Here is a 16,608-nt window from a genome sequence, read left to right as displayed (position 1 = left end):
ATTGAGAATTTTGCCAGTTAAGTCATGTCGACCTGCTGTCATCACATCATATGTTGCAAACAGAGAATGATGCTTTAAAGATTTGGTCCATGTTTTACAAATGTATATTCGGGATGAACGTGAGATCTTGTTTTTTTATGTACATGCACTGGCTTTAACTAGCGAACACTTTAATGATTTTGCACTTTATGTCTGCACTACTTTGACATTTTTAGTCGAATAATCCTTAAGTATATTGCTTGAATGGCCTGCTTGCTCTATTTGGATATTATGTTATGAAAAGCTATTGGGTGCAGGAAATGTTCTTAATCACCGAACCAGATGCACTTTATGCAAACTTTGCACTGTACATACGCACTTACAAATATTAGAAATAAAAAAGGGTTCCCCGAAAGGTTGGATTCAGTCTTGTGTAGGTTTATGGAGTTTGGTTTTTTGGTCCATTTTTGATAGTTTTACATTGTCATTCTGTGAGATTGCTCTGGATGCAAAGCAAAATAAGATTTTGTATGTTAACTATGCATTAATAAACTTACTTACAGTGCTGCCAACCCTCGTAAGGCTATCTGGAAAAACTGCCTTAAATTTTAACCCCAAGTGCATGAGAGGAAGCATACTGGGGTAGTTGTGGTTGAAGTTACATGAATAGTGGAGTTGGGCACACATGCATCTCTTCAGCTGTATAAGTTCTTGCTTCAGTAATCCAAATGTATTTGTCTGTGGATTTGGTGCATCAGGATCTTTTTATTTATCTATTTACATATTATAAAAAAAGCAGTGTTGACCGGATCTTAGTCACTGACCAGACCACCACCCTGGCAAGTGAAACCCGAATACCGGACCTGGCAGCTGGGTCCATGTAAAGTGCAGGGTACATTTGGGAATAGTGCAAACACAAGCTTTTCTCAACAAATCTATCCATATCATTTTTGACAGAGTTCATACATTTAGGTGGTGATGATTTTGTATCCAGTAACAAGAACGTAAGCATAGAACGATGTGTACATTGCACAAAGCACAAGTCCATAATATAGTTGGGGTTCCGTGGCACTCGAGTCCAGAGTGTCATAAAAAGTCATACAACAGTTGCAGTAAAGGATCTCCCATCCATCTAACACCGTCACAGACACTGATGCGGTTCAACAAGGCGGAGGATCCATACCCGCAGAAAACACCCGGATACAACCATCCAGACAATCAGATTTTGATATCGATGGAATTTAATATCCATATTTCTCGTTTAGATGGGTCCTGCCATCCCCACTTTGCCCTAGGAGGAGGGAAAAGACAAAAAATCATTTCCAAAAAAACATGTTCAATTTCCAACAAACACATCATCGTCAAATAAAAGACAAATCTATCATGAAAGGTTGAGACATCTTGGTGTAAAAGAGAAAGACTTTATTGGCCAAAGGCCAGATAAGCACCAACAGATACCAAGATCTAGTTATAAAAAATCACCAGCAATTCTCAAAAGTCCCTGCCATGCTGGCGGAAGAGTTACTCTCAGCTTTGCGAAAAGTGTCCGATACCATCATATCTGCGCACACTTGTCTACCCTACAAAAAAAAATATATTCCATCTTGGAAAGGAGACTTTTAGAACCCTATTTGAGACTTACTTAAAGAACTATTTCCTGGGAGCTGTCACGTGATGTTGATGGCTATGGTTCCAAGATTGTAAGAGAGGCCCTGACAGCTAAAGTTCAGGTTCTGCCCTCCTGTAACAAGTGGTACAAGTGGTTGCCGGTGGTCTCCAACAGCACTGGTTTTTTTGGCACCCCAGTGGATGGCAGTCCAGCCTGGCTGAATCTCTCAGTAAACTGGAATCTCAGGCTGGCTGCCCCTGAGTGGGAAGTTGGTACCGGAGAGGGTCCTAATCGCTGATCGATTAGGGGCACCACCCAATACTACTGCTGACTGTCATGACATTCCACAAGGCCCCACATTCACATGTGGAGTTTTGGAATCAGCACATTCAGGATGATATAAGACCCAGATTAGGCTCCAATACTCCACTGAAACTTGTTGCATAGCTTCCGAAGTTTACGTCTTCCTTCAATTAGCTTGTGCTGAGAAGAGAAAAGCTTCAAAGAAAGTGAGCCTCATCCTCAAAGGCATGAGAACATCTGCAACCAGAGGTTTACGACCTTCTATGGGTGTAGGCTTACTCATTTCAAATACGTACATCTGCAACCAGAGGTTTACGACCTTCCGTGGGTGCAGGCTTACTCATTTCAAATAAGTACATCTGCAACCAGGGGTTTACGATCTTCCAATGGTGAAGGCTTAGTCATTTCAAATACGTACATCTGCAACCAGAGGTTTACGATCTTCCAAGGGTGTAGGCTTAGTCATTTCAAATACGTACATATGCAACCAGAGGTTTACGATCTTCCAAGGGTGTAGGCTTAGTCATTTCAAATACGTACATATGCAACCAGAGGTTTACGATCTTCCAAGGGTGTAGGCGTACTTATTTCAAATAAGTACATCTGCAACCAGAGGTTTACAACTTTCCATGATGTAGGCCTACTCATTTCAAATAAGGACATCTGCAACCAGGGGCTTACGATCTTCAATAGGTGCAGGCTTACCCATTTCAAATAAGTACATCTGCAACCAGGGGTTTACGATCTTCCAAGGGTGTAGGCTTAGTCATTTCACATAAGTACATCTGCAACCAAAGGTTTACTTCCTTCCATAGGTGCAGGCTTACCCATTTCAAATAAGTACATCTGCAACCAGGGGTTTACGACCTTCCATAGGTGCAGGCTTAGTCATTTCAAATAAGTACATCTGCAACCAGGGGTTTACGACCTTCCGTAGGTGCAGGCTTACTCATTTCAAATAAGCACATCTGCAACCAGAGGTTTACAACCTTCCATGGGTGAAGGCTTTTTACTTTCAGGATTTCAACAAAAACTTGCAGGTGATGCTTGAAAACCTGTGCCACTCGTAGATTTCCAGGTCTAATTCTTGAAAGGTTTTGTGTATTTCATTTTTTTTCGCAGGTGAGAATTTTTGTATTTTGCACGAGAAACAAAATCATCAGCTCAAGTGTAAATGCACTTGCTAACTTTTCTGTTTTTTCTCCAATTTTTATCTCTAGGACAAAACCCTTTCATCAACACTTCGAATTCCATTACCGTTCCCAACCGGTTAAGAAATGTACTCTTGTCGTTGACAGCAGCAATCTCCAAAATGGCTTCTAACCTCAAGAGAGAGGTTTGAGAGTCAAATGCATTTTGAAAAAGTCTCGCAAGATGTAAAGCTTTTCAAAGTGTTGAACAGATGCAAACAAAAAGACATGATGCTACCTGAGCCTTGGAGAAAGCTCTTCGTACACATGTTTTAATCTGCCACTTGGACTTCCTTGGCTTGTTCAAGTAGCTGAGGTGCACGAGGACTAAAGGGAGATGAGGCTGTTGAACTGAGAGTGAAATTAGCAGACATTCATAGGAGTAATCTGAGAAAGAAGTTCTGCAACTAGCAGGACGGGGATGTTGAGTATTTCACTGCTGCTGGGCTCTACACATAGAGCAACAACCCATAGTCCTTCCAGCTCCAGTAGGAAGCCAATAAGAAAGACCAGCATCTTGTTCGACTGGTTCATATCCAGCTCTACACAATCTGGTTCATGCTCCTGGTCAACACTGTGAAGGGACTCGCTCCTGAGGGACAGATTTCTTGCAATTCACTTTCGAGACCCAGTTTGGTAGGAGACGATGAGGAGCATTCAAAATCACTAGAGCTGTGACACAAATGGAATTCCTAGTCATCCACCCACTTCTATGTCACCCCTGCATTGGTTGCAACACTGGCTCTAGCACAAAGAACTGGTGGGGAGCAATTGACAGTCTTGGCAACCTAGAGCTCATGAATCACGGCACACAACACATTGGACCCGAAAAACCAAGTGGTAATGGCAACTCCCAAGTGGTTAGACTTAAAGGACTGTAGAGGCTTCATGAAGCCTACAATGACTCAAACGCAGCTAGAAGTGGAAGAAGTCAGAGACAGCCCCTCCCCGGCCAAACATTATGTAATATGGCCAGTAAATCTGTATATAATAAGCCCCCAGAGCTAGGCACCAAGCCCACACAGTCCGGTTAGCAGGTGCATAGCTGGTGGCAGAAAGCTACGTGGTTGCGACATAGGCTTCCCAAGAAGTGATTGAGTCGGCGATCAGAATTTCAATATCTTGCATAAGAGGTCCTTCTCCATACAATTATGTAGAAGCTTCATCTGATTCCTACCTCAACGAAACTTCAAATTTCACACTACAAAACTATCTTTGACTTTCATAGTGGTATCAGGGAAGTGACAGGGTAGATATATCTTTCTGTCTCACTGACAGCGACCAGGGAGCACCCTTGAACCATAGTCCAAAAGGAGCGTCATGTCGCCGTGGGGCATTACGGCACAATCCGGACAAAACAATGGACCTAGAAATAGGGGATCATTTCAAAGAAAACCACTTACAGTTTTTTGCCATTATGAGATCTAAAACTCTCAAGGGGTCCGTCCCTCAAACGCTATGCCTAAATACGCTCAAAAAACCAAAAACTGCACAAAAAGTGCTTAATAGTTTTAAAAGGTATAGGGACATGAACGGATCCACAAATAAATATAATCCAAGGATTTGAATGCATTAATAATGCTGAAAGGGCGATGCTCCATTAATACTACTCCACAGTAGCCGGACTCCATTCACTCTATTGGGTGAATAACAAGTGGTCGCCCACAAGGACGGAACCAGTCACTGCCCAGCTCTTAAATGCGCAAAGCCACAAGATATCCAGCACCAGGCCATGAGAGGACTTACAACTGGGAAGGCTGGAAATGGTACCTCTGCAAATCTTATCAATATAAAAAGGTGGTAAGTGAACTCTAGTCCAGACTGTTTGGATACTAATACTGCCTGCACAGCTGAAAGCCTTCTGTGAAAACTGCCTTCGATGTGGATTCACATCATGCATCGCAGGTAACTTCTCGCCTTCCCGATGGCTTAACGGGTTAATAGTGGTCAATATAGCTTTTTTTGGAAATCAATGAAGTACACAAATGGGAAGGCATTTGTATTGCTGCAAAGTTAAAAAAGCGAAGGGAGAGAAATGGGAAGAGAGGGGAGGGAGACAGAAGATAAGCGGAAGGGAGGAGGTGCGGGGCAGGCAGGGGAGAAAAAAGGAAGTCAGTCAAGAAAGAGAGTGAGACCATGGAGAGGAGAGCGAGAGAAAAGAGCCCATTCTTATTCACCCAGCCAGGAGTATGAACTTAGACAGAAAGTCACATAAAAGGTTATTTTATTTTTGGACTTGTGTAGAAAATGCAGGTAGGCAGCTTGGTCATTGTAGTCCAGACTTCTTTTATAATTAACTTTTTAGGCATGTTTGGCATGAAAGGTCATCAATGAAGTGCCTCAACTCAACCAATAACTCACCTGCAGGGGGCGTCCACACACAGTAGTCAGGGTCATCCTCTGGGTAACGTTTGGAAAGGACATTGCTTGGAGGCTGCAAGAGACCAAATCACAGCTCATCACTTTAGGCCGCTCCTTATATTAATATCATAAGGATCAAGCAAATGCAAGCAACAAGAAGCAAGGATAACAGTGTGGCCTTTTTTTATACAAACCCACACAATTAGCATTAATGCACACAGGCAACAGTACTAAAAAAAAAACTTATACAAGCATGTACACACACACAGACAGCAGAATTACAGGACCACACACACTCACAGACAACACACAACAGCACATACAGGTGGGTAGAACTAGAGCTGTAACAGTATAGGTGGAGATAAAATGATGGTTGGTTGGTTGCTGGTGCTTACATGTATGAGGGTGGCTTTGTGTATGAGGCTCAATGAACGTGGGCGAATTAACAGGAAGATATATGGGTGTGGGTTGTCGGGTGACTACAGGAATGGAGATGGACAGAGGTGGGTTGATGGCTGATTCAATGTATTCAATATTGGTTTTTTCACAGTCAGGGCACAATCCGAGTAGGATGTTAGAGTACTTTACAAAATAATTGATCAAGATAATACAACCAAGGTGCACAAAGAACAACTATCAGGAAAGCGAAACACAAGCTGCAAGTAAAAACACTTCTGAAAGATACAAGCAGATAAAAGTTGGAGGTTTTTGCAGGTATCAAGTGCAGCGTAAAGTTTAGCGGCTGGTACTTAGCTGTGGGTGAAAGGATGCATTACGTCAGACGCATGGGTGCTTGGATGTGGATGGAAGGCATGTGAATAGATGTATGTATAAATGAATACATGGGTGTTTGTGGAAGCATCTGTGGAAGTGGAAACATGAGTGAATATATGCGAGTGGTTGGAAGGATGAATGGATGTGGATTGATGGATGAATGAACATAAATTGATGCACGGGTATGAGTTAATACATTAATCTATACATAGGTTAGTTGGTAATGTATGAGTAGTGGGTGGGGTGTTGACTCACACTTTAATGCTCTCGGTTTAATTTTCCCTACTTTTGACTTCTTGTTGATCCGAAGCCCATAAGGCTCCATATCAAGTCCAATACTTCCAGAATATATTTTTCCTGTCAGCGGAGTATATGAATCTCTTTTCTCTCAGAGACAGCTATTAGCAACCCAGGTGCTGGAAAGGTCCTGAGGCTGAGCAAGCTCACACTGCCATTAAGAAGGGTGAGCTTGTTCAACCCAGGCCCTTCCATCACACCCGCATGGGGCAATGGCACAAACTTTGGACCAGCTCTCAGGAGGGACAGTCTGGACTTGCATGCCCAATCCATGAGCTGACCATACTATAAATAAGCACCAGGATTGGAGGAGAACCCGGAATTTTGAAGGGTACATCCTTCCTGATTGGCCAGGTCTGGATATCAGAAGCAGCTTTCTTCGGCAATGCTGTGTTCACTGGTTGACTCTACTGAAGTGGAGGTCCATTGCTCCAGCAGATGTAAAGAAAACAGAAATATAGCAGAGTTGGTCTACAACGGAGCCTGTGGACTGGACCAGAGTCTGGAAAACCTGGACAAGTCAGGAAAATATGACCTGCTTCTCGAGACCTTAAAGAAACTCTATGGGCGAGCCTGGATGGACAGAACAGTCAAAGACAGTTGGTTGCCCCAGCCAGGTACCCAACTGACCAGCACAATGACCTATGGGTCTAGGAGGCATTCCACCTAATCAACGTTTCTTTAAGGTTTCGAGAAGCAGGTCATATTTTCCTGACTTGGCCAGGTTTTCCAGGCTCTGGCCCAGTTTACAGGCTCCATTGTAGACCAACTCCAGGTCTAGATTTCTTTTTTACATTTGCTGGAGAAATGGACCTCCTCTCTGGTAGAGTCAACGAGTGAACACAACATTGTCGAAGGAAGCTACTTCTGATACCCAGGCCTGCCCAATCAGGGAGGGTGTACCCTTTCAACTTCGGGGTTCACCTCCAATCCTGGCGCTTATTTATTTATAGCATGGTCAGCTCATGCAGTGGGCATGTAAGTCCAGACTGTCCCACCTGGGACCGGCTTAGGCTGGTCCAAAGTTTTGTGCCATTTCCCCAGGGGGTGTGTGTTCATAAACAGTATTAGGGAAGGGGGAGGCTTCACAAAGTCAGGGAAGATGCAGCTTGGATTTGGATGGCACCCTCACCCAGTCAAGAGATAACTGGTTTGGGGAGAGGCGTTAGGAGATATGTGCATGTAGATACTAATGTGCAAGACAGAAATGTGTAACCAAGTACACAGGAGGCTTACTATCTTATGCAACACATACACACACTCTTCTAATGGACTCCATTAATCACTCGTCCAGGCTCATATAGTCATGAAGGCAAAAGTCACCAGTTAAGGAGCACTCAACAGACTTTACATGGAGGCGCTGGCATGTTATTCACCCCATCCAATGCCCTCTCTCTCCCACCCACCCTACAGTGGTACTGGTGAAAAGGTCTGTACCTTATATTAAACATTAGCCTGACACCGCTACCAGTTTTAATTTGCTGGTTCATATTTCATGCCCTGAACTGCGCCCATAAGGTAGTAGTGGATGTGGCAGACACTGGAAGTTCAAATTTACTATTCTAACTCCAGCTCTAGAATATTTGGGCAAGAGCAAAGCCCCCCCTCCCCATCCCCCCTCAAAATAAAAAATATTCCAGGAGGCTTATTTAATAGAGTAACTCCAGTCCTGGAATAGTTTGGGGACAATTATACATTTTCCAAGTATTTTTAGGAAGGGTTGAAAAGTAGTAATTTTGAGTTGCAGAAAGTGCTGCCCTGAGGGTACTGCTCAGAGCTAAAAACTATGAATACCTTTAAATTCAGCATGTGCAGTTAGGCAGTATTCAGCTTCAGAAAGAATGGCACATTTTGGTCCCCTCCCACATCAAAGCCCATCTCCTATGATGCAGTCAATAAACCAGCAGTACCTTTAGTAAGCTAACAGGACTGTCTGCCTCTCTGAGGGTAAAAATAAATCACACAGCAGCTCAGAAAATGTACAAGCACTTTCTTTCTAGCACCAACAAAGTTAATTTTTGTAGAGTGTGGTTGAGGCCTCGAGCACAGGGCTTTGCCAGTCGAAAAATTACATAAATTAATACACTGAACAATTCCTTCCGCTAGTGCTTGCACACGAATGGCTTCCCTACTCCTAAGGGAACATGCGAGGGAAACAGGTGGCACATCTGGGCTTAGTTCTGTTCATGTAACGCATAACTGCCCATTGGACACAGACGGTATGCAATGCCCTCTCTGCACAGATTAAGAAATATGAAAGTAGTATGCTATGGCAAAAGTTTAATTAATGAGGAAAAGAGAGACCAACTTTGGACTATGCCTTGGATGCCTACGTAGACCCGTTTTACCTATATTCCTAAAGGCAGGGGGGTGTAACCTAATCCAAGATAGCTCACCCTTCAAAGTGAAGTAATAGCCACTTATAAAGCCACCTTGACAATCAGATGTGTAAAGCATGAAGTGCAAACAGGCTCCAAAGGCGGTGGCATTAAAAATATTAACACCGTACATAAGGCCCATGGAGGGTAGACACATTTTGTGGCACATGTGAGACTAGTATGTTAAATAAAGTCATATCCTCAGGTTTCGGATAGGACAATTGTGATGAGAAGTGTACTTTAATTGTGCATACCCTATCTGACCATCTAACAGAGTAAGTATAGAAGCATGTGTGATCTTGACACAATTGAAGGCAAAGACTTGATCATGGGAGTTCTTTTGGGGAAGAATTAATTTTCAAAAATGTTTTGCTGGACAAAATCTCAAAATAAAGGATTGCTTTGGAAGAACCTTTGTCTGTATGCACAAATTTGCAAATGCTACGTTTTTGCAACTTAGTTAAGTTTGTTACATTTGCAAACATTTATGGGGGAATTTGTACATTCTGTACTAGTAAACCGTCTGGAGCGTCAGCCTGCTAACAGTGCACTCCAAATAAGGAAAAGAGAAAGACTCATATCTTCAGAGTATAATGTAGATGAGTCAGCTAAAGTCAGCGAGCACTCTCCAAGACAAAGAAGAGACGAGAACTGAACAAACAGCTAGGAAAAAAGAGATAGAAAGTCACCAGAGGACTTCTACGAGGACTTATATGCTAAAAACGAATTGGTAGCTGGAGATAAGATTCAGGAATACCTACAGGAGTGTGAATTACCAAAGTTAAAACCTGAACAGCAACTTAGTCTTAATGAACCGATCTCAGCCAAAGAGGTGCAAACAGCGATCAGGGGATTGAAATGTGGGAAAGCACCGGGGCTGGATGGCTTTACGGCTAAATTTTATAAAAGCTTCGCAGCAGATTTGGTTGATCCTCTTTTGAACCTCTTTCATGAGTTTACGGAGTCGGGGGAGGTGAAGGGCACGTTGGCAGAAGCGACTATTGCAGTTTTGCCTAAGGACGGCAAAGTCCCGTCATTACCAAAGAATTATAGGCCGATTTCCCTGATTAATCTGGATTGTAAAGTGCTAGCCATGATCTTGTCAACCCGGTTGCAAAAAGTCCTCCCTACCCTCGTACACCCGTCTCAAGCGGGTTTCTTAAAACATAGACTGTCTAGTGACAACACTAGAGTACTAGCCCATGCCCTAGAGAAAGCAAAACTCTTGAAAACTCCCACGGTAGCTGTTACACTAGATGCAGAGAAAGCCTTCGACAAGGTAGATTGGTCCTTCCTTGAGGCAGTTTTACACAACTTTAATCTAGGAAAGACGTTTACTAAACTTGTAATGGCTCTGTATGCCGGCCCTACTGCTAAGGTCAGAGCGGGTGGTTCCTTCTCTTCCTCCTTTTGTTTAAAACAAGGGACGAGACAAGGTTGCCCGTTATCACCATCTCTGTTCTTACTAGCAATAGAACCCTTTCTGTGGCATATTAGACATAATGACGCCATTGCTGGGGTCCCATTTGATGACTGTACTGTGAAATTGACTGCATACGCTGATGATGTGCTGATACTAACGGAAAAAGCTGACGAGGCTATCCCGGCCTTGATGAACACAATTGAGGGTTTTTCTAGAGTATCAGGATATAAACTGAATAAAGATAAAACAGAAGTTAAGTTACTAAACAACATCGGGGGTAAGGAAATCCTGGGATCATCCGGTCTTACTTGGCAACCAAAAGCTTTTAAATATTTGGGGCTAGATTTCGAGAAGGACTTGATTACAACTCTGAAATTAAATGAAGACTTAACGTTAAAAAAGATATCCATGCTGCTAGACAGCTGGTCACCTAAATTTTTGTCCTGGTGGGGTAGGGTTGAGACTCTTAAAATGATGTGCACGCCTCTAGTCAACTACCTAGCTTGCATGCTCCCCATGACTTTCTCAGAAGAATTCATCAAGAAGGTAGACAGGTTGTTCGGAGAGTTCCTGTGGCGAGGGAAAAAAGCCAGGATATCACAAAAAAAGCTGCAACTAGCAAAAGAAAAGGGCGGCCTGGGCCTGCCCTCGTTCAGGAACTACCAAACAGCCTTCCTCTGTAAACAGGGAGCCCTCTGGCTGGTTGATGGTACATCCTACACTCCAGTATGGCTAACTATTGAACGTTCGCTAATGGCACATGCACCCCTCTCGGCTCTCCTCACCATGGACTTGGCCCATGTACCCCACTCTAAATACATCCTACTTAATACCAGAAGAGCACTTCTCCGACTCGACCAGTCCCATAAAACTGCTTTGGTGGTCAAGAGATCCACCCTGCTCTCATTATGGCATAATCCTATGCTCCGGATAGAAGGGAAGACCCTTTTCTGGGAACTATGGGCTGCAAAAGGTATACACATAGTGAATGACCTCTATGATAATGGTAGGCCCCTACCCTTTTCGACATTGCAAGAAAAATTTGATTTACCACCCATAGAATTCTACCAGTTCTTGAAACTAAAAGCTGCTATCTCCAAATGCTCCCTCAATAAAGACTCGCCCTGGCTGGTGACCCGCCTCCGAATACTGTACCATGCTGATCATTTTGTTTCCAGAATATATAAACTACTCCTCCCCCTGCCCAAGAAACCACATAGGTTAACCGAAAGTAAGTGGGAGTCGGAGCCTAACTCCACAGGCATTGTGTTAGACTGGGAGGTGATACACAACACTGCGCTAACAAACAAGATATCCCCGATCCTATGTCAAACGAAATATATGTTGTTAAATAGAGTGTTCTGGACCCCTCAGAGATTGTTTAAATGTAAACTGAGGGATACGCCTAACTGTTGGAACTGTCAGGAAGCACCTGGTGACTTGGCACACATGCTTTTTAATTGTTCCCTATTGCGACCATTTTGGAGTAAAATATTTACATACATTCAACAAGTGCTTGGAATCACACCTACCCAAGAATTTATATACGTCATTTTGGGCCCTCTGGAAGCGCAATTGCCGGACATTCATGACAGACAACTGCTTGATATTATGCTGACATTGGCGTGCAAGGTCATACTTTACAAATGGAAAGATTTTGCTGGAGTCAGCTTCAAAATGTGGCTAGAATGGCTCTCCTTCTTAAGAGGGGCGGACAATCCTGCACTACAGTCAGCCACTTGGAAGCCCTCGAACTCCAAACTCTGGTCATCCCTGGATGCGTCATCCTCCCACTTTGAACCCCCGTGAAGCGCATCCCAATAGATAGCTTCCCAATATAGGATCTATATAGAATTTGGTGTGTCTGATTATATATGCCTACTGTATATTTCCTGTTACGCATGCAACGTGTTAGGTCTGGGTAAACCAGTTGCTATTGCTCTATGGATACACCTGTCCTCTTTTCTTCTCTCTCTCTCTCGCCTCTTCTCTCCTCTCTTCCCTCTTTCTCTCTCCCCCCTTTTCTTCTTATCCTTCTCTTTGATTTGCTTTTTATTAGTGTAAGCGTCCTTATGCCAACATTTTTGTCCATTTGTACACTGTAAGACTTATTGTATTGTCTTTATTTTCATCTTTACTCTTCAATAAAAAAGATTTGAATTAAAAAAAAAAAAGAAAGTCACCAGAGGCAGATCAAGGATAAGAAAAATAGCATAGAAAAGTAATAATTGTTTCTCATCAGAAGCAGGATTGACAATAGAGAGGAAGGAGAAAAATGCTTTACTGATATTCTCAATATATTGATCAGAAGAACTGATCACGGCTCAAGTGTGGAAAAACCTATTGCTACGCTGTTGGACTTGGCCCTTTCCCCCGAAATTTGTCGCCTTTCACCCCCCTATTGTAGGATGTCTCCCCCTTGGTAAATAAAGTTGTATAGGCCATGTGTGGTATGAGATGCCCTGTTTAATGTTAAATGTGACGCAATGGTGTGCGCACCGGTAATACCCCTATTGTGGAAATGCACCCTGGTGAAATGCTGCATTTAAAATGGATGCCATGGCAAGGTGTTGTGCCACCTGACTGCAGTAGGTTAGCGGTCTAGTTGTTAGGTACCCAGCCGCCCCAGCATTTGGAGGGAAAGCCTGGCACCCAAGGTGCTCTACTCCTCCCCCTGTGCCAGTGTAAACCAGTTCACCACAGAATTCTAGAAGGCTCTGGCACTGTCTGGAAGGTGGGGTGAATAGAATATAAATAAGGGGGATTTGCCACCATGTGCTGAGACAGAGCTGGGACAGGAACGTGAGGGGACCTGCTGCCAGGGGATACCGCCACTTGGGCCTGTGTGCTGGACCCTGCACCCATCTATCACCCCCCTACTGGCCCCAGGGCTAGTGGAAGCCCCACTTCAGGAGTTCAGGCTGCTGTTCAGGAGGAGGCCCACGCTGCAGTGGAGGATGGTGTCAGCCTATCGCCCTGTTTTGATGAAGCCCCCACTGACTTGACCTGGCCCAGTAGTGGCTGCTGCTCTGTCCCCCCCGGCCCCCTGAAGTAGGAGGGCCCTCTCAGGTCCCTGAGCTGCCGGGACCCTGCGCCATGCAAGTGCTGTGCCCAGAAGCGCCTGAAAGGGAAGGAGCGCCTTGGACTGGACCCCCCACCACTCAGTAGGTGAGAAGAGTTACCCCGAGGCTGGCTGCTGGGACTGCCTGCCCCCTAGGCGCGGTAATCTTCAAGCGCTGTGCCGTGAAGACGCTGCTTGGCCTGTGAAGCGCTATACTGCTGGAGGTGCTACTGCCTGTACTGCTGTGTAGCCCTGGAAGAGTGCTGCCTGCTAAGCGCTATAATCTTGAGCGCTGTGCCCCTTGGAAGCGATGTGGCCCTTGGAAGCGCTGTGTGGCCCATAGGAACTATTTTGTTGGGAGCGCCGAGGGTGCCTAACCTGAGTAGTGGCGGCGCTCTGGATGCCTCAAAGAAGCTGGAGCCTACCCCGCATGTTACAGCCTTTAACGGGTGCCCACCCCGTGTAGTGCCACCTTTCTGTGCCCATTGAAACTGACGGGAGCCTACCCCGTATTGCGCCACAAGGAGCAACTCACCGCGTTATCGCCGCGGCCCCCCCCCCTGAAGCCTGGGAGGGCCGCCAGAAGAAGGAGAATAGCGGGTGCCTACCCCGCGTGTGCGCCGGAGTCACCGCCGCGGCCCGGGAAGAGCCCGCGCCGACGACGCGATGCGAAAGTCAGGCCGCCCGGCCGGAACAGGGGTGGAACGTCGTCAAGGCCCGGTTGGGCCTGGAGAGCCGCGCAGTGATTGGGCGCCGGTCGCTGCGAGGCCGGAAGTCCCGCCCTGTGAAGGCGGGAGCAGGAAAGAAGCCGACCCTAAGCCCCGGGTCCCAGGAGGGAACCCGGGTGAAGACCGGAGCAGGAGCCCACCCCGCCGGTCCGAGCCCCGCAGGAGGACGCCGGAAGCATGCAGGTGTGCTGCCGGGGCCCCCGCGGTGGAAGGGGAGCCCCGCCTGCTGCCGCGAGTGAGGGAGGCCATCCGAGGAGCAGCGGGACCGACTAGCAGGAATGCAACTCTGACGTCCGCGGGGCCCCGCAGGGGAAAGGAGAGCCCCGCAGCCGGTACCCAGGAATGCAATGCTGACGTCCGCGGGGCCCCGCAGGGGAAAGGAGAGCCCCGCAGCACCAGCCCAGCTATAACAGAACCCCGGGACAACGGCGGAGTCAGCGGTCGTCTGCAAGAGCACGGAGGTGGGGGGCCTTGAGGCACATTGTCGATGCCTGCCCCCTCCCGTCCCGCGCCCGCCACCAGCCGCAGGAGAGGAGTCATCCTAAGGAGCCCGGTGAGTGGGGGCTCAAGTAGACTGTGTTGGGGGGCGGAGGGCCAGAGAGGAGAGCGGGGCCCCCGAGGAGCGAAGAGGGAGCCACCGTGGCCGCCCCTCCCCGCGGGAGGAACTGTGGTTGGGCCCAGTTGGCCCCAGTTGCACGGACAAGGACCCCCGGACTGGGCAAGAGCCCACAGTGAGAGTTGGATGACTGTTTGGCTAGTAGAGTAACACCTTGTTAGGGGGTTGTCCTTGGTAGGCTGCCCTCACGCAGGAGCTAGGAGACCCGACTTTAGTGATTCCCCTGAGGTCCCAAATGATTACTGAAGCCTGCCTAGGGAAAGGTTGCCTGTCTCTCCACAAGTGGGATTTACTCCAGCCTAATGAAATGTTTACTACGGCCTAAAGAAATGGTTCTGCCCATGGCCCCTTTATAATGACAGGTGGCCTGAAGTCTAAAGGAAGGTGAATGCACATGTTTCTTTGAAGGAGTATTACGTGAGTCCCAAGGCTAATGCCCCATAGGCCTACTGTTTTCCTAGGATGGATTCCGGCCTCGTGATTTAGGCCTGCTCCGCCCTGTGCCAGATGTTGATGCTAGGTGTGCAAGTTTCTTTTTGCAGGAGATGCTGATGCAAGTTATGCTGTGTCTTCATACCTAATGTGCTATTTTATGCTAATGCCTCCTGCCGAGGATTAATGCCTACGTTTTCCTTGCAGTATTGACCCTGATGTTTCATGCCATTGATAACGCTTTGTTTTTATTTCAGCCCTGGAAACTCATGGACTTACCTCTTTATTCTTTCTCCCATTTCCCGTGTAAAAAATCCCCCTGGTGTACATTGCCCTGGCGCCCGTTGGCGCCCCACTGTGATTACTGTGTCTTACTTTTGCAGGTTTGAGACAATACAGGAGTTATTCTTTTACTTCCAACCCAGTGTCGTGTCTCTTTTGTAGTGTGCCTGGTGTGTCGTCTGTGGGTACTGCGTGGATGCTTCACACATGTCCTCAGGAGTTTGGCCTGCCCGCTCTGCTCCATGCTACCCCCCGAAGAATTGGCTACCCCATTTCTAACATACGCTAAATAAAAAATAAGGCTCTTTGAATTATTGTACAATGTACTCACTTATTGGGCCAAAAATTTGAGAGGTAAAAGCTCATGTGGCTTGGCTACAAGATCAGACGGGTCTTTCAACTGCACAGTGGGAGCATAGAGTACTCCTTCCTCCAACTCATAACCATGTCTCATTAAATGATCCCTCGGCACCCACTGACCCCCTTGACCCACACACTGCCCTCCCCTCCTCATTTACCACCAGTGTAGGTGGTAAATGAAAGCATTAATCTGCTTGGAATAGGGAAGTGCATGCATAGTATGACGTGCAAAAACAGTTCTACACGGTTATTCCCCATTTCTGGGGATTAACTCGAAGGAGCCAGATATGGGTCCGAGGATAATGGCCACATGGTTTCCCGGCACTTAAATCCGGCTCACTCATAATCAAGGCTCAAGAGGTAAGATGCGATGCAGTAGTCAGCAAGCAAAAGTACAGTGTTGTACCTTGTGTTAGCTGAATATGTTGTCAGGTGTGCTGAGTGTGTAAATTAAGGAGTAGATTTACCTGGATTTGTGGATGATACACTTTTAATACAAAGCAAACACAAGGAGATGATGGACGGAGTGCTCACTCACCCCCAGTCACAGATCTGGGTTGAATCCATCATCATTCTTTAGCTCACTTTGCCACCTCAGTTCAGACCCAGCTATGTGCAAATCAGTCTTGACCCTGTGCCTCATGGGAACCGTCCAGCCCGAACTGCCAAGCCAGGTCTTCCCTGAACTGTAAAAAAAGCCTCCTGGGACTGGTTTCTGGGTAACACCCTTCATCAGCCAGGCTAGATTGAATCTAGTGGCAAAGTGGGCATGGGACCCACGTCTGGGCATACCCTGCCAACTTAGGGTGAACAAA

General features: G+C 46.2%; 1 protein-coding gene across 1 annotated transcript in view; it reads right to left on the bottom strand.

Moving 5' to 3' along the window:
- Positions 1-712: 712 nt before the first annotated feature.
- SLC4A1AP (solute carrier family 4 member 1 adaptor protein) overlaps positions 713-16,608 on the bottom strand; it is a 119,138-nt gene continuing 103,242 nt past the window's right edge. Inside the window, exons 13-14 of the mRNA XM_078647497.1 lie at positions 5,443-5,515; positions 713-1,270 (exon numbers count right to left, since the gene is read on the bottom strand). Of these exons, the coding sequence (XP_078503623.1) occupies positions 1,221-1,270; positions 5,443-5,515 (123 nt within the window). The 3' untranslated portion in view covers positions 713-1,220. The remainder of the gene's footprint in view (positions 1,271-5,442; positions 5,516-16,608) is intronic.

The sequence above is a fragment of the Lissotriton helveticus genome, chromosome 6, assembly GCF_964261635.1.
Source record: "Lissotriton helveticus chromosome 6, aLisHel1.1, whole genome shotgun sequence".
NCBI classification, from domain to species: domain Eukaryota; kingdom Metazoa; phylum Chordata; class Amphibia; order Caudata; family Salamandridae; genus Lissotriton; species Lissotriton helveticus.
This window is presented reverse-complemented; position numbering and strand designations above follow the sequence as displayed.